We start from the raw sequence: 18,973 nt of genomic DNA on the forward strand, positions 1-18,973 counted from the left end.
AGGTGGCAAATGAAGTTTAACATTGACAAATGTAAAGTACTACATGTGGGAAACAGTAACTCCAGAGCAACGTATCAACTCTGTGGTACTACGCTGACAGTAGTAGAGAATGAAAAGGCCCTGGGGGTAATTGTGCAGGCAGATATGAAGTTCTCTGATCAGAGCAGACGGGCTGCAAGTGTAGCTCATGGTGTCTTTTCAATGATATTCAGGAATTTTTCTACCAGGGATGAAGAGGTGATTATACCCTTATATAAGGCAATGGTGAGGCGACACTTTGAGTATTGTATAGAGGTCTGGAGGCCTCATTTCAAGAAGGATGCACAGCTGCTGGAACGAGTACAGAGAAGGGCAGCAAATTACAGTGTCTGGAGACTAGGCACCGGCGAGGTGATCTGATAGAGGTGTATAAAGCCTTGAATGGTTTGAGCATGCTCAATGCCGATGGGATTCTTCCCCTTGCTCAGAATAATCACCTGAGAGGGCATAAATTCAAATTGTGGAAAGGCAGATGTAGGATAGATGTGCGGAAATTTGCCTTTACCCAGCGGGTAGTTGGTTGGTGGAACAGACTTCCATCCCTTGTTGTGGAAGTTGATAGCCTAAATAAATTTAAGGCTGAGCTGGACAGGTATTTCAAACGAACGGAGGGGTGAAATGGGAGTGGTTTTTTTTTTTTTTTTAGGTGATACTGCATAAGCTTGCTTACTTGCATCATATGCCTGTACTAATGCTAATGCTAATTTTACCATCATGGAATGGACTCCTCGTTCACTAGACATGAACCCTGTGGAATTGCCTCAGGGGCTCACATTTGGTTAGTTTGGGTTTGGCTAGCCCATACTGAGCTGGATATCATCATTCTTCTCTTTCTTGGTGATTACCTTCTACTTCTCTCTCTCGCCCCCTCTCCCCCTCCCTATTTCTCCGGGTAACATGGGAATTTTTTTTTTTTTTTGGCTGGTGCAGCATAAGTCCCAGGCTTCCTTGCACCATATGGCTAATAATAGTAATAATAATAATAATAATAATAATCTTTGGGATGTGGGAAGGTATATTTTATTAATCTGTGGTCACTACCATACCAAATTTTGTCCAGCTTCATCGCAAGCTGCATGAATTACCCTACGTTTTCTACATATTCCGTTAATTTTGCCGAGCAGTGTAGACAAATACACAAGAGGACATAAAAATTATAAAAAAAACGATTGAAAGATAGATATGGGAATATTTGCCTTAGGGCAGTGAGTAATTGATTGTTGGAACGTTCTTCCATGTGCTATTTTGTATGTGGATAGTTTGAATTAAATTAAAGAAGTACTAGACTACTAGACAAGTTATTAGTAGTTGTGGACAAATGAAGTGGCTAGCTTTTTTTTTTTTTTTTTGTTATGCTGTATAAATTTCTGTCCTCGACTTATTCTGTGGTGGAGGATTACCCATCTGATATTCTCTCGTGATAACGTCTCATGGCCGCATACACAGAGTAGTATCTCTTTTGGCCGCATATTTATTTCGAGACCAGCCGCTGTCTAGAATAGGAACAATTTTCTGGTGATGGTTTCACAGAAAAGAGTTACTGTAACTATTGGATAGATAATAAAGGGAGAATTGTAAAGTTAATATTAAAAGGCATTTTATGGTAGCTGCCTGAGAAATGTTTATTGATCTAATGAGAGTCTGAAAGAGATAGTGGAGATACCTTATGAAGCTGTAATGTTCGTGTAAACAGAGTATAAGATATTGTCTGCGGTGTGCATATTGTACTTGAAATTTTGGTGTAAAACATGAGATAAGTATTGAACGTCTCTGAAGATAATCACTTTATTTATCAAGGAATGATGGATGAGGTGGTAAACATCGATGGGGGAATTATGGAAGGCGTAAGTGTTATTTAAATCAAACTTTTGTGAAATTGTATGCACTTAAGCTGAGAGGATTAGATGTCTGAATAGATCGTGGATAAATTCTGCGGTCTTTAGTCATAATAACAATACAAGAGAAAACATGAGTAGTTTCAGTAAACAGTTAGGGGAGGCACAACGGCAGTCTGCCAATCCCGAGCTTCACTCCAAGAGAAAATCACCAGTATCATAACTGAAGCAGCAGAGACAGCGATGAAGAGGAAAACCCCCTCAGTCGGGGACATGCCCTGGTGGACTCCAGAATTGCAAAGATTGAGAAAACAGGTCCAGACAAAACGGAAAGAATTCCAAAGAGCACGGAGAACATGGCCACCAACAGAGGTAGCAGTACTAAGGCAATAATACAAAGAGGTGCGAAACACCTATACAGAAAAAATTAAAAAGAACAAGCGAGCCTCTTGGGAAAACCTGGTCTCCAAGACAGGGAACGAGAACCCCTGGGGCGTAGTGTATAAAATCACCACAAACAAGCTCCCCAGGGGAGAAGCATCCACTGTAACGAGGATGCCCAATGGAAGCCTGACCAAAACGTGGGAGGAATCGATTACCAATATCCTTAGTACTATCATCCATGAACCACCAGATATCCTTAATGAACAACAAAAGGTAATATGCCAGGCAAACCAAACGTATAGAACCCAAGAAATAGAACCGCCCTTCACAGTCGATGAATTACAGGGTGCGGCCTTGCAAATGCGCAACAGGAAATGTCCCGGCCCGGATCTCATAGAACCAGAGATGGTCAAAAAAGCTGTGGAATATATACCGAACCTGATACTTAATCTCCTCAACCGATGCCTGGAAACTGGGAACTTCCCGACAAGTTGGAAGACTGCACACCTAAAACTTATCTTAAAAAACCCAACAAAACCTCCGGACCAACCAGCCTCATATCGCCCCATAGCCCTACTCTCTACCCTAAGCAAACTCTATGAAAGGCTGCTCCACAAAAGGATCATGAACCATTACAAAACCGCCAACCTGGAATCACCCAGGCAATATGGATTCAAACCGGGCTTCTCGACCATTGAAGCAGTCCAAAACCTCATAACCAAGGCAACCCAAAGTAACAAGAAATATTTTCTGGTAATAGCAGTGGATTTTGCTGGGGCCTTCGACACCGTCTGGTGGCCCAGTGTCCTTGGCAGACTCCGGAAAGCAGCAATCCCAGAAAACTTGTATAACAGTGTCCGGGCATATCTGTCGGATAGGAAAATTGAGGTCGTCACAACTTTCCGAAGAGTTGTTAAAAGCGTCCGAAGGGGCTGCCCACAGGGATCTGTCCTGGGGCCACTAATGTGGAACATGGTTTTTGATGACTTCTTGGCTCTGGACCTGGGAAATGTGGCCAGTCAGGCCTTTGCTGATGATCTCATTTTAATGGTGGAAGCGGACTCCAGAACGGGACTTGAAACACAGGCAAACGAAGCACTACAAATCTTACAGAATTGGGCAAAAACACATATGTTAATGATCTCACCAACCAAGACAAACTCAGTACTACTAAAAGGCTCTCTAAACATCAGACGACCACCGCAAATAAAGATAGCGGGATCCACCATTAAACTAGCAAAGCAAATAAAGTATCTAGGTATTATCCTGGATGGAAACCTGTCCTTTACACCTCACCTCACCTACTTGAGAGAGAAACTAAGGAACTATGCAGCACTTGTAGCAAGAGTATCTCGCAGGGACTGGGGACTCAACAGGAAGACCCTGTCCCTGTATTATAAAACAATATTCATCCCAGCGATCACCTACGGATCACCAATCTGGTTCAGGAAGGCCGGAACCGCGGTCAACAGAAGACTGCTGGACACTATCCAAAGAAACATACTTCTAACTATAACTAGGGCATGCAAAACGGTGAGCACCCACGCTCTGCAGGTCCTGGCAGGAGCTCTTCCACTGGACCTCGAGGTGACTAGATGTGGACTCATGTATTTACTGTCCAAGGATATACCTGCCTCCATCTATGACTTTACCTTGGACCCAACCAACAGCCGGACGGTAGAGAAACAACGAATAGTGGCTCACATGTTGAAGATTTGGCAGCACAGATGGGAGATGTCGCCAAAGGGTCAAGTTACAAGAAGCTTCATACCGATAATCGCAAAAATGTACCCAAAAGCCCCCTCGTGGTTCTATCCTGGGCTAAATACAACCTTTCTCCTGACGGGTCACGGCCCATTTAAAGCGAAACTGAACGCACTCGGAATAATAGAAGAGTCCACATGCACATGTGGAGAACCTGAAACCTGGCAGCATATTATGCACGACTGTGAATGCTACGAAGAACACAGAAGTAGACTTATAACTGAGATTCAATACTTGCCGAAAAATCAAGAGTACCATCTACTGGATTCAGAAGATGAATACAAAGCCCTCAGCCGATTTGCACTTGACGTCTTCAATAGACGACGAACAGAAATAGCCATCCACAACGATTAGATGACCACAAATAATAAATAAAGACAAACTGATAAAACATCAACACACAGGAAAGGATCGCAAAATACTAAGGACAAACGGCGTAATATGCAGCAGAATAAATGAAACAGCATCGACCTAGGAACCAGTGGGAGTGGCTCCAGCCAGAATGTCGTCGCTCCCAGGATGAAACCACACACCTAGAAAAGGACCAAACCCCACCAACGAGTCATCAACAGACTGCACTTGCTGGAGGACACTGCAAATTGCCGCTATGGCGAACTGGGCAGGGCTCCCTTGCCCAGCCCACTTTCACTCCCTATCCCTGGTGGGGTGAGGGGAAGGACTTCCTGCCCCCTCCCCACCCCACCACCCCCTCATTTCCCTCTGGTGGGGCAAGGGCATGCCCCACTGATATACCTGGGGTCGCCTTCCCTATTGACCCCATACTTCTGTCTTTTCCCCCCAGCCTTCCGTCTCTCCCCCCTACTCTACCTATATCGCCAGCGAAAAGCGAATGCCCCACACAACGTAAAAATTTTAAATGCCAAACTCGACACACTTGCAACCTCTTTCGGCCTAATTAAATTCAAGCGTTTATCCCCCCCCCCCCCCCTTTTTTTTTTTTTTTTTTTTTTTTTTTTATAGGTCCTAGCCACTGAAATCTCAGGAAATTAGGTGGCAGGACCTGCCAGAGTACTTATCTAAAAATACTGGTGTACCTGGTCTGCCTCCACGGGGCTAAGTGTGGACAACGTTGGGCCTCAGTAGGGGTCCAGCGGCTAAATGGCCAGATGAACAACAGAACACAACACTACACATGTACAATATCCATACACTTTTAAATCTCTGGCCTTCCCAGTGAACTGGTACACCCACAATGAAAGCAACGCGGAGATGGGGGAAACCCCTGGTGCCGTTAGACACTAAATACACTTTACACTTTACACTTTTTTCCCGAGCTTCACCATCCGCCACTTCCCCCACCGCCTCCAAATTCCTCTGTTAGGCAATTATCAAATACTGTTGGCGGTAAGGTCCATAATTTCCAACAAACAGTATTGACTCCTAGAGAAGAAGTGTCAAAATCCTTTTCAAGAGCTTGGAACCCTGTGGCAGATGATAAGAGCATAATTGTTTTGTCGTATAATTCAGCAGTTCGATCAGTCCTACAAGAAGGACCACAGTGTGGTTTGGTTGCATTATGCATGGCCAGTCAATTATGTTGTGATGGCAAGAACCGAGCCATAACACCCGACGAGGTTTTTAAATGTGCTGCTAATATGGGTTTTACGAAACAGGGAGAAATGTTTTCTGTTGTAAATATGAGCATGTTAGCACAAACACTCTTAAATTGTGAAACAAAAGTTGTGAAAGTAACAGAACAGAAATGTTCAATATTGTATCATCTTACAGAAGGGTTACCACTGTTGATTCCTTATGACGCAGATAAGAATCATGAGCCATGTTGTAAGCAGGGCCATTCCTCACACTGGGCTGTAATTACAGGTTTTTGTACTTTCCTGAGTCATAAGATAGATTTATCCTTATTTGAGAAAGATGCAACTTTTCCTGCACTCTATCATTCGCCTGGTAAAATTATCTGTGAGTATTGTCCATTAGCCAAGAAAATTATGCTATTTGCAAAACATGGAAAAAGTGCTCATCTTGCCTTATGGGACATCGATCAACTTTTTCAGAGTAATGGTAACCTTCTGGAAATAGATAAGAAACATAGGACATCTGAGTTTGTGGTACCAACAGGAGGAGTGAAAGCAGGACTGTGTAATCAGGCACTCCTTTTGTACAAAAAAAGCTAAATATTTAGTAGAACTTGAATGAAAAGCACAGATTTCTAAGAGAATTAGTTTTGTTATCCTTAATTAAATCTTGTGTTTCAGTTGTTCAGAGCGATAAGAACCAAATCTAACAGTTGAGCTATCTCTAGTGAGAAGCATCTTTTTCTTGAGTTCTACAGTAGGCTGTGCATTTCTCTGATTGATAAAAATCCTTGTCTTATTTCCTAGTTAATGGTTGATTTTTTTTTTTTTTTTTTAATATGTAAACTGAAAAAGTAATCCAAAGAATGAAAGCTAACACTTTCATTGTTTGTATTACTTTTACAAACTAGCACATGTAGGGGCTAAGGTATGAGAATATATTAGCATTAGAAGAAGCATATGATGCAAGAAAGGAAGCTTATACAGCATCAGCTAAAAAAAAAAAAAAATAATTCCCATTTCATCCATCCATATCTCTAAAAGTTTGTCCAATTCTTCCTTGAATTTAATTAAGCTATCAACTTCCATAATGACAAATGGAAGTTTCTTCCAGCAATCAATTACTCACTTTCACTAAAAAGGCAAATTTCTGCCCAACTATTCTACAACTGTCTTCCTCAATTTGAATTTATGCCCCCTCAGGTTTGTAATCTGAGCAAGAGGAGAATTCCATCAGCATTGAGCCTGCCCAAACCATTCAGTGCCATATACACCTCAATCAGATCACCTTGCAGATGCCTAGTCTCCAGATGCTGCAATTTTCAGAATCTGTTAAGCCTTTCTTGGTAAGAGGACCCCCTTCATTCCCCTCACCAATTTTGTCGCTCTTCTCTATGTAGAGAAGAGCAACCATGTATGAAGGATGTAAAGTTCTAAAATGAGGCCTCCAGACCTGTACACAGTACTCAAGGTGTGGCCTGACCATTGCCTTATATAAAGAAATAATCACCTTTTTCTACTAGCAAAGTTCTTGTATATCATTGACAAGACCCCATGACCTGCTCTGGCAGTCTGTCTGCACAGCTCAGAAAACTTCATATCTGACTGCACAATAACCCCCATGTCTTTTTAATTCTCTACTACCCTGAGTGTAGTACCATACAGTTGATATGTTGCTCTGGGGTTACTGCTACCCATATGCAGTACTTTGCATTTGTCAATGTTAAACTTCAGTTGCCTCTTCTCAGCCTATCTGTCCACCTTTTCTAGATCCTGTTGCAGTAGTATACTGTCATTATCAACTCTGCCAACCTTTGTATCATCTGCAAACTTGGAAATTAAGCCTGATATACCTTCATCTATATCATAGATAAATATATGACAACAATTGGCCCAACACCCAACCCTGGGGGAACTACACTAATAGCATTAGTCTACAAAGACCAGTGTCCATTGATTACCACTCTGTTTTTTACCACTAACCATGCTTTTATCCATTGTAGCAACTTGCCCTTAATGCTATACAGCTTCAATTTGTATAGTAATCTTCCATTTGTAGAAGAATAAGAGAAATTTACCTCAATATGATTTACCTTAGGTAATCTTCCATATGCAACAGTATCAAAAGCTTTTCTGAAATCCAAGTACACACACGCACATCCCAAAGAGACATTGCATTCTTTTGTGAGATGAACCTCTCATACTTATTGCTGGTCTGGCAGTTCTTATCGAGGATGCAGTGGTATCCTGAAACCTTGTAGAATGGTTATTTTGTGCACTTCTCCTACCTTTTCACTGTATTCTAACCATTTAACAAACTTTTTGGGATCTTCTGTGTTGAGGCATTGGGTTCTTTGTATCCCTTACACAGCCCAGGCTTTTCTGAGCCTGGCCTTGCATTTATTATAGTGGTTATAATCATCCTCCAAGCTTTCGAAAAGGCCACAGTTCAAATTTCTATCATAATGGGAGAAACTTTTATTGGCATTTTTCACAACATGAGTGAGGTAGTTAGTCTCAAGTGAGGACTGAATGCTTTTATATCTTGGAAACTTGGGTTTTTTTGTTCAGCATTGTAACTAAGGAATGCATACTATTTTAGACAATATACTGTTAACTAATAGCCTTAGTTGCCTTGTTGCATAACACACCATCACCATTACCTTCTAAATGCAGTTAGATTTCTCCACTGAGTAGAATCTAATTATGAATTATTATTCTATTGAAAAGGTCATCAATATTGGTGATCAGTCAAGAATTTTCTGTTATGTCCAAATTATTGTCAATTCAGTAGCAGAAGTGAAGTGGCAGCAGCACGGAAAATTCTGAAAATTTCCATGCTGCTCACAGAAAACTTCAATATTAACTCTTTAAATTCTCTTTAAAGGAATTTTCTTAAATTATTTTATAGAGGTTGTGAGAAATTGGGCTAAACTTTAGGTTAGAAGTTCTGTCAGTTGTTGGGTGGATAGTGATTGTAGAGTGCTTATGACCACTAGAACATTGAAAAACATTCTGTGCATATACCAGTTGGTTGAGAACTTGTGACAAGCATTGTGGCTTTAGATATTCAACCATTTAGTTAGCATTAGCATTAGTAGAGGCATTTGATGCAAGAAAGCAAGCTTATGCAGCATCAGCCAAAAAAAAAAAAAAAAAAACCCACTTCCACTTCACCCCTCTGTTCGTTCAAAATACCTGTCCAGCTGAGCCTTAAACTTATTTAGGCTATCAACTTCCACGACAAGGGATGGAAGTCTGTTCCACCAACCAACCACTTGCTGGCTAAAGGCAAACTTCCACACGTCTATCCTACATCTGTCTTTCCTCAATTTGAATTTATGCCCTCTCAGGTGATTATTCTGAGCGAGAGGAAGAATCCCATCAGCATTGAGCATGCTCAAACCATTCAAGGCTTTATACACCTCTATCTGATCACCTCGCTGGTGCCTAGTCTCCAGACACTGCAACTTGCAAAACTTAAGCCTTTCTCCGTAAGAGCACCCCTTTGTTCCATTCACTAATCTTGTTGCCCTTCTCTGTACTCGTTCCAGCAGCTCTACATCCTTCTTGAAATGAGGCCTCCAGACCTGTAGTTTCAGACAGTGAGCCTTTAGTTTGCCTTAATTTGGAAATGTGGAAAATAATTTTTATCCAGCTAATTTTCATTTGATTACTACCACATTTACATCTTTAAAATCTTAATACAGTCATATTTTAAATAAGTTTTATTTCAGAATAGTATTATAGAGCCATTGAAACATTAAGAAGTCATGCTTAAAAGTAATGTCAGTTTGTATTTTTGATAGCTTTTATATGTTCATTAGCCTTCTGTTCATTGTTTTAAAACATTTTTTTAACTTAAAATATTTTATGTGGAATGTTATTTGCGTAACAAATGTTAAAGAATTCTTTCACTTCAAAGTGAACGGCACTGCATTTGGTTGAACTGTAGTTTATTTGGTAATAAAAAAAAAATTCAGATCTTCGAAATACCTGCCTTATGGTGAAATTTTAGTACTTGGAAATTGTATTAAATAAATAAATAAATTTTCTGTGTATACTCTGCAATGACCATGTAAGGTCAAAGCAGTTCACAAAATAGAGAGAATAACAAGAACATTCTACCATATTTAGTAGTCAAGGGGTTTGAACCATGGTCGCTCAAAGTGCTTTTGTACCCTCGCCATTGATTGCTCAGCTGTGGAGACCTTAAAGCAAGCAGCAGATATTTTAGCCACTTTTAACACAATTTCATATGACCAGGTGATTAGAAGATACAAATATGTGTTCCTAGACTTGTGAAATTATATGAATGCACAATTTAAAGTTCATTATATCTTATACCAATGTGTCTCAATTAAGGTTGCGCAGTACTTTGGTATGCTGTAAGATCCTTGAAGGAGATGCTGCCATTTTAATTCAAACTAATGGAAATTGCTGTTTTTCATTTCAGGAGTTTCCCCAGGGCCGTACTTATGAACAGGCATATGAGGCACTAGCCTCGGGTCTTACCATAGAGAGGGGGCTTCGCATGGCCTCTGTAATCTCAAATTTTTAAAACGATTTCTTTTTTTAATGCCCTAATCTGAGCTAGGACCCACTTATACTTACCATGTAAACAGAGACGTGAAATTTACTGAAAGTGTAAATGACTCATTTCTGCGAAAGAACAGATTAATTTCCAGAATAAAGGAAAATCACTCTCTCCTGATTCTCAAATAGGGTGTAACAGTAGAATATAGGTTGACAGCGTGTTATCTGCATTGGGAATATGCCTTAATCTTTTACACTGGCTCACACAAGAAAGCAGTTGACCAGCGTGACTTCTCAGTACAGTATGTGGGAGTCAGTTGTAAATGTCTTACAGACACCACTAAATTGTGGAATGTCCCTTTAGTTCTTAATTCATGCATTTTACAGCAGCAGCAGCTCTATTGCCTAAAGGCCAGAGGTGTGAACAATGTGTGATACAGAGTTTAGTTTAGTACTGTTCTTTATATTTCACAGTATTACGTTTGGGTTTAAACGATTGGTAAAAAATTTTTTTTTTTGGACTCTGGTATCTTTAAAGGGGGCAGTGCAAGAGCTTAACACCTTGGGCCCTGAGAAGTGTAATTGTGGTGTGTTGTCCTGGGTACCCCAAGTGGCAAATATTAGAGAATTGCTGCCCTATAACTATCAAATGTATTTCAATATCATTAGCATTAGTAGAGGCATATGATGCAAGAAAGCAAGCTTATGCAGCATCAGCCAAAGGGAAAAAAAAAACACACTCCCATTTCACCCCTCTGTTCATTCGAAATACATGTCCAGCTGAGCCTTAAATTTATTTAGGCTATCAACTTCCACAACAATTGATGGAAGTCTGTTCCACCAACCAACTACCCACTGGGTAAAGGTAAATTTCTGCACATCTATCCTACATCTGTCTTTCTTCAATTTGAATTTATGCCCTCTCAGGTGATTATTCTGAGCAAGAGGAAGAATCCCATCGGCATTGAGCATGCTCAAACCATTCAAGGCTTTATACACCTATCAGATCACCTCGCCGGTGCCTAGTCTCCAGACACTGTAATTTGCAAAACTTAAGCCTTTCTTCGTAAGAGCAACCCTTTGTTCCATTCACTAATCTTGTTGCCCTTCTCTGTACTCGTTCCAGCAGCTCTACATCCTTCTTGAAATAAGGCCTCCAGACCTGTATACAGTACTCAAGGTGTGGCCTGACCATTGCCTTATACAAGGGGAATAATCACCTCCTTATCACTGCTAGAAATATTCCTGTATATCATTGATAAGACACCATGAGCTACTCTTGCAGCCAGTCTGCTCTGTTCAGAGAACTTCATATCTGCTTGCACAATTACCCCCAGGTCCTTTTCATTCTCTACCACTGTCAGTGTAGTACCACAGAGTTGATACATTGCTCTGGGGTTGCTGTTTCCCATATGTAGTACTTTACATTTGTCAATGTTAAACTTCATTTGCCACCTCTCAGCCCATCTGCTCAACCTTTCCAGATCCTGTTGCAGCAGCATAGCGTCAGTACTGTCCTTAGCAACCATGCCAACCTTTGTATCATCTGCAAACTTGGACATTAAGCTTGATTTACCATCATCAATATTATTTATAAATACAGAAAACAGTAATGGACCCAACACGACCCTGAGGGACTCCACTAATAACATTAGTCCACAATGAGCAGTGTCCATTGATTACCACTCGCTGTCTTCTCCCACTCAACCTTAGGCGCCACCATAGCCAGGTGGGAAGGAGCAACAGTGCATAGCACACGCTTCTTGATTAGACCGGGGTTCGAGCCTGTCACCACCAAATACAGAGGATGCGGAAAGGTCAGGGAATAACCACCGCATATCCCGGAGCAAAATGGCCTTAGTTGCTAATGCTCCTAAAAACCAAACAAACAACAACCCCCTCAACTACCCCTTTATCCATAGCAGAAATTTTCCTCCAGTACCACACTGCTCCAATTTGTGCAGCAGTCTTCCATGTGCAACAGAATCAAAAGCCTTTCTAAGATCCAAATATATAACATCAAAGTTACTCTCTGCATCCAGCTCTTTTCTGACTGCATCATAGTATCCAATCAAATTGATCAGGCAAGACTTCCCCTTAACAAAACCATGCTGTGTCCGAGCTATAACTGAAGTCTTGTCTAGATGATCCTGCAGTGCTTCTTTAACCAGTGCCTCCATTAATTTTCCTGGAACAGAAGTTAAACTCACAGGTCTATAATTACTTGTGTCAGCCTTTGATCCTCCTTTGTGAATTGGGGTCACATTTGCACATCTCCAGTCTATGGATACCTCTCCTGAGTCCAAGGTAGCTCTCATAATTATGGCTAAGGGTTTGCTTACTTCCTTTGCTGCCTCCTTTAATATAACTGGATAGATCCCATCCATCCCAGGTGCCTTTCTTGTGTTTATCTTCAACAATTTCTCCTCCACTTTACTCTCAGTTATTGCAAGATTATCTAGCTTACTGCCAGAGTTGAATATGCCTCTGGCATTCCCCTCGCCGAATAACTCCTCATGTGTGAATGTTGATGCAAAATATTCATTTAGTTTGTTAGCTACCTGAGCAGGATCATCAACAGTTGAACCATCGATATCAAGTGGACCAATCTGATTCATCCCCTTCCTTCTAGAGTTTACATAAATAAAGAACACTTTGCTGTTTTTCTTTGCATCCCTTGCCAAAGATTTCTCGTAATCTGCCTTCGCCTGCCTAACCTTCTTTGTAACTTGGTTACAGATCAACTTATATCTGTCATAGGCTTCTGTGTCATATGTTAATTTATATGTATTCCATGCATTTTTCTTCTGACATATGTCTCATTAGTTCATCTGACATCCATTTAGGCCTAAACCTTGAACAATATTTCTTTTAGTTGATATTTAAAGCCTAGTAGCTTCCAAGATAAGTTCTTTGAATGCTTCCCATTTTGAATTTGCTGTTGGTAACATCATCAATTGGTCCCACTGTATAGAATTTAAATACTGTCTCAGACCATCATAGTTGCCTTTACGAAAGCAATAACCCTTCCCTTTACCCCTGATGGTAGTTACTTCTTTGAGTAAATCCCACTTCAGCACACTGTGATTGCTGCCACCTAGTGGTTCCTCTTTCTGCAGATTCTTAATGCATGAAGAATCCCTACTGATAATCAAATCAAGAGTATTACTCCCTCTAGTTGCCTGCCGAACATGCTGATGTAGAAAACAATCATCCAATAAATCCACAAAAGCCTTGCTAGTGTGAGTGACTAACCCACAAATTCCATTCAAAATCTTTTAAATTAAAATCCCCCATTATAATACTCTTTGATTTACTGGCCCACTATTTCCCTGTAGTTTCTTATTATATTCATCAGAGTCATTAGGCCTATAGCACACTCCTATTCTCAATTTTGATCTGCCAATGCTTGTCACACCAAACTGACTCGACACTGCACTGTCCAGCGATGTCGACTGGCTTCACTTCCTTGGATTTTTATGTGTTTCTTAACTAATAGCATAACCCTTCCTCACCTGTCTATCCTTTCTGTAGACTTTGTACTCCCAAAATTCCAGTTCTGCATTCCTTATATCTGTGTGACACCTCGTCTCTGATATCCCAACAACAAGGCTTTGATGCTTTGAGCAATACCTCAAATTCATCAAATTTATTTACCAAACTCCTAGCATTGGTGTACATGCAAATATACATGCACCTGTTTCTATTCTTAGCTACCCAGTCTCTGAAATATCCAGCATTTTGTTTTCCAGGCTTTTGCTCATTCCAATAGAAGCAGTGCAAGAATCACTTTCACCTCTGCCAGCGGCTACTGTTAATCTATTAGTCCTTGTATCTCCCTAAGCTAGCAGTTTTCCGACCTGCCTAACACTGCCTCGATAGCATCAGCAAATATTCTTGCACCCTTTCTATTTAAGTGTATCCCATCCCTGTAGAAGCAGTCTCTCCTGTTAACAAGTACAGACCAGGCTGAAAAAAATTCTAGCCCTTGAGCTTTGCACAATATTTCCAGGGTCGAATTGATCGACAAGACTCTCATCATATACTCCCTCCTATCGTGTCTGGGCAGAATTGCAGACACTTTCAAATTCAACCCTAATTCATGGCTTTTTTTCAACAGTGACCTGTACTTATTAAGTAATTCTGCCGGTCTCCTACTCTTAATATCAGTAATTATCAGTATGGATGTTTACTCAAAAGTAATTTGCAATTGTTAGCTTGGTTTTAAATGGTTTTGTTAACTTTCTTGGAAACAGTTTCAACCATTTTATGGGTGTAGACAGCTGATGATTTGCTTCACTTTTCTGTTAAAGTAGGTCATCAAATGCACAGTTGATGTGTATTTATCACACAGCTAATTTGCTCATCTCAAAGATGCATAACTTGATTCCGCTAGAACTTTGTGCTGGCAAGGCCAGTTTCTGGAATGTAGTTTTCTATAAATCAACTACTCACAATTCCATTTTAACTTAAGGCATTATCATCGGTATTAATTTAACAAATTTTGGAACTTCTCGAAGTGAAAAAACCAGTTGAGAGGCTTCTTACCTTTAAATGTGCTTTTTTTTTTTTAATTATTATCATAGGAAAAATAATAATTAACATTGTTTTGTTAAAATAATAAGTAAGACATACAGGTACTAAGAAAATTTTTTAAAGGAAATACACCCTGGGGCATTTCTTTTTCACTTCTGTCTTTACAAATAGGCATTGGTGAAGCAGACAGAAGGAAATGCTGCTTTCGGAGCAGGTAGAATGTTTCAAAGATATTACTTCCCTTCAGCCAAGCAGAGTTTCCATATATTCTAATTTCAACTTTCATGTTTGCTTTAGTTACAAACTTGCATATTACAACATATTGTTCTAAATTTGTTTCATAGCTTCTGTATTTGCATTTGGTTTTGTCAGGGCATGGAGTTGCCCTTGAATTACTGTAGAAGATAGAATCAAAGAGTTATCAGGGTTGAATTTTTATTTGAACAAATATAATATTTATAGATAATTAGTTACACATCAAAATTTTCAAAGTGATGACCTTGGAAATTAACTAATCAGTTTAGCCATTTTGAAAGAATCACTTATGAGTTGGATGTAGGAAATAATTTTGACATTATTTGGATGATAGCAGAGCATTTGTCCTTTACAAGAAGTTACTGTATAAATCCGGGACAGTGGGATTGGGTAACAGTTTCAAATAGATTGTGGAATGGCTGAAGAACAAGAGGAGAGGGTTGTAGTAAATGGCTATTCTCGATACGTTTGGCCTTCACAAGAAGTTACTGTATAAATCTGGAACAGTGGGATTGGGTAACAGTTTCAAATAGATTGTGGAATGGCTGAAAAACAAGGAGAGGGTTGTAGTAAATGGCTATTCTCGATACTGCATTAGTGTTAAAAGTGAGGTCTGAGGGATTGCACGTTGATTAGTGCTAGGACCACCATTACTTTTTATTTTGTACTGTATTTTCTTTAAATGACATTGATGAAGGGATAAAAAAAAAAAAAAAAAAAGAAGGGATACAGGGGTTTTAATTTGCAGTTGATATCAATATTGACAGTGATTAAGTGTTTATGCCAAGCAGTGTTCCTTCAGAATAACTTGGGATAGGCTTTGTGCATGGTCACAAATGTAACAGCTATGTTTTCATGCTGAAAAGTGCAAGGTTTATTACACTTGGGTAATAACAACCCTTAAATAATTTGTATATCGGAAGGAGCCAAGCTAAAGACAGGAGTGCAGGAGAGAAAAATTTGAAGGTTATATTCACGCAGCCATATAGTTTTCCCTGCAGTGCATATAGGCAGCAAGTAGGGTCCATGATGTTCTTTTGATGAATCACTGACAATTTGCATTTAGAGACAGGTAGTTCACAGACCTGCTGTATAAGGCAATGATGAGACTTCACTTGGAATAGAGCTTCTGAGTATGGAGACCACACTTAAAAAAGCAAGAGTTTCTTGAAACGTTTCTTCCTGGGTAGTGCAAACCGTTTCACTTCCTCTTTGAAATTCGATTTTCTGTAGTCCAACTTTCCAAACAGTGAGTTAAATTTCCTTGAGTTTAGTTTTCACAACTCCAGCTGGCTTCCAATTTCTAGTCACATGGACCCAGCTGGTCGACATACCAAGGCTTTTGCAATTACTAATGACCTCACACAGATTTTTCATTTACCTACCAGAATACCAGATAGTCCTAACTTAGCCAGTATGCTTGATCTTTTTCTCCCAAAAAACCCTTCTAAGTACAGTAGACTGTCGAAATAATGGCACCCCAAATAACAGCACATTGAGATTGGATGTTTACATTAGCATTAGTAGAGGCATATGATGCAAGAAAGCAAGCTTATGCAGCATTAGCCAGAAAAAAAAAAAAAAAACTTCCACTTCACCTCTCCGTTCGTTCGAAATACATGTCCAGCTGAGCCTTAAATTTATGTAGGCTATCAACTTCCACAACAAGAGATGGAAGTCTGTTCCACCAACCAACTACCTGCTGGCTAAAGACAAATTTCCGGACATCTATCCTACATCTGTCTTTCCTCAATTTGAATTTATGCCCTCTAAGGTGATTGTTCTGAGCAAGAGGCAGAATCCCATCAGCATTGAGCATGCTCAAACCATTCAAGGCTTTATACACATCTATCAGATCACCTCGCCGGTGCCTAGTCTCCAGACACTGTAATTTGCAAAACTTAAGCCTTTCTTCGTAAGAGCAACCCTTTGTTCCATTCACTAACCTTGTTGCCCTTCTCTGTACTCGTTCTAGCAGCTCTACATCTTTCTTGAAATGAGGCCTCCAGGCCTGTATACAGTACTCAAGGTGTGGCCTGACCATTGCCTTATACAAGAGAATAATTACCTCCTTATCCCTGCTAGAAAAATTCCTGTATATCATTGATAAGACACCATGAGCTACTCTTGCCGCTCGTCTGCACTGCTCAGAGAACTTCATATCTGCCTGCACAATTACCCCCAGGTCCTTTTATTCTCTACCACTGTAAGTGTAGTACCACTGAGTTGATACGTTGCTCTGGAGTTGCTGTTTCCCAAATGTAGTACTTTACATTTGTCAATGTTAAACTTCATTTGTCACCTCTCAGCCCATCTGCTCAACTTTTCCACATCCTGTTGCAGCAGCATAGCGTCAGTAGTGTCCTTAACAACCCTGCCAACTTTTGTATCGTCTGCAAACTTGGACATTAAGCTTGATATGCCATCATCAATATTATTTATAAATACAGAAAACAATAATGGAACCAACACTGAAACCTGAGGGACTCCACTAATAACATTAGTCCACGATGAGCAGTGTCCATTGATTACCACTCTCTGTCTTCTCCTCCTCAACCACTCTCTGTCTTCTCCTCCTCAACCACCCCTTTATCCATAGCAGCAATTTGCCTCCAATGCCACACTGCTCCAATTTGTGCAGCAGTCTTCCATGTGCAACAGTATCAAAAGCCTTTCTAAGATCCAAGTATATAATATCAAAGTTATTCCCTGCATCCAGTTCTTTTGTGACTGCATCATAGTATCCAATCAGATTGGTCAGGCAAAACTTCCCCTTAACAAAACCATGCTGTGTCCGAACTATAACTGAAGTCTTGTCCAGATGATCCTGCAGTGCTTCCTTAACCAGTGCCTCCATTAATTTTCCTGGAACAGAAGTTTAACTCACAGGTCTATAATTACTTGTGTCAGCCTTTGATCCTCCTTTGTGAATTGGGGTCACATTTGCACATCTCCAGTCTATGGGTACCTCCCCTGAGTCCAAGGAAGCTCTCATAATTATGGCTAAGGGTTTGCTTACTTCCTTTGCTGCCTCCTTTAATATAACTAGATAGATCCCATCCACCCCAGGTGCCTTTCTTGTGTTTATCTTCAACAATTTCTCCTCCACTTTACTTTCAGTTATTACAAGATTATCTAGCTTACTGCCAGTGTTGAATACACCTGGCATTCCCCTCGCTGAATAACTCCTCCTGTGTGAATGTCGATGCAAAATATTCATTTAATTTGTTAGCTACCTGAGCAGGATCATCAACAGTTGAACCATCGATATCAAGTAGACCAATCTGATTCAACCCCTTCCTTCTAGAGTTTACATAAAAAAAGAACTCTTTACTGTTTTTCTTTGCATCCTGTGCCAAAGATTTCTCGTAATCTGCCTTCGTCTGCCTAACCTCCTTTGTAACTTGGTTACAGATCAACTTATATCTATCATAGGCTTCTGTGTCACGTGTTAATTTATATGTATCCCAAGCATTTTTCTTCTCTGTCATATGTCTCATTAGTTAATCTGACACCCATTTAGGCCTAAACCTTGAACAATATTTCTTAGTTGGTATGTAAAGCCTAGTAGCTTCCAAGATAAGTTCTTTGAATGCTTTCCATTTTGAATTTGCTGTTGGTAACATCATCAGTTGGTCCCACTGTATAGAATTTAAATACTGTCGCCTTTATGGAAGCAATAACCCTTCCCTTTACCCCTGATGGTAGTTACCTCTTTGAGTAAATCCCACTTCAGCACACTGTGATCACTGCCACCTAGTGGTTCCTCTATCTGCAGATTCTTAATGCATAAAGAATCACTACTGATAATCAAATCAAGAGTATTTACTCCCTCTAGTTGCCTCCCAAGCATGCTGATATAGAAAACAATCATCCAATAAATCCACAAAAGCCTTGCTAGTGTGTGAGTGACCAACCCACAAATTCCAGTCAATATCTGGGAAATTAAAATCCCCCATTATAAGACTCTTTGATTTACTGGCCCACTCTATTTCCCTGTACAGTTTCTTATTATACTCATCAGAGTCATTAGGCCTATAGCACACTCCTACTCTCAATTTTGATCTCCCA

At 40.1% G+C, this 18,973-nt stretch overlaps 2 protein-coding genes across 4 annotated transcripts in view; both read left to right on the forward strand.

The window, feature by feature from the left end:
- The first annotated feature begins 1,420 nt into the window (after positions 1–1,420).
- The window catches only part of LOC150087115 (RNA 3'-terminal phosphate cyclase-like), a 197,812-nt gene continuing 180,259 nt past the window's right edge, over positions 1,421–18,973 (forward strand). For 2 of the 3 annotated variants that reach the window (XM_090371821.1, XM_090371820.1), the window contains exon 1: positions 1,421–1,883. Coding sequence is in view for 2 of the 3 variants with exons in the window: in XM_090371820.1 (XP_090227946.1) it covers positions 1,839–1,883 (45 nt within the window). In the remaining variant the exon portion in view is untranslated. The remainder of the gene's footprint in view (positions 1,884–18,973) is intronic. The other variant, XM_090371823.1, reaches the window with a different exon arrangement.
- LOC150087116 (actin maturation protease-like) lies at positions 2,148–6,262 on the forward strand. The gene is made up of 2 exons (XM_090371269.1): positions 2,148–2,246; positions 5,318–6,262. The coding sequence occupies exons 1-2, from the start codon at positions 2,148–2,150 to the stop codon at positions 6,173–6,175; spliced, it is 957 nt and encodes a 318-aa protein (XP_090227395.1). The 3' UTR covers positions 6,176–6,262.

This window comes from Mastigoproctus giganteus, chromosome 4 (assembly GCF_048544385.1).
Source record: "Mastigoproctus giganteus isolate SK-2022 chromosome 4, ASM4854438v1, whole genome shotgun sequence".
Lineage (NCBI taxonomy): Eukaryota > Metazoa > Arthropoda > Arachnida > Uropygi > Thelyphonidae > Mastigoproctus > Mastigoproctus giganteus.

Coding starts and splice junctions, on each gene's coding strand:
- LOC150087116 (XM_090371269.1), top strand. CDS start 2,148: ATGCCCTGGTGGACTCCAGAATTGCAAAGATTGAGAAAACAGGTCCAG. Junction 2,247..5,317: donor GAACATGGCCACCAACAGAG/GTAGCAGTACTA, acceptor TTTTTTCCCGAG/CTTCACCATCCGCCACTTCC.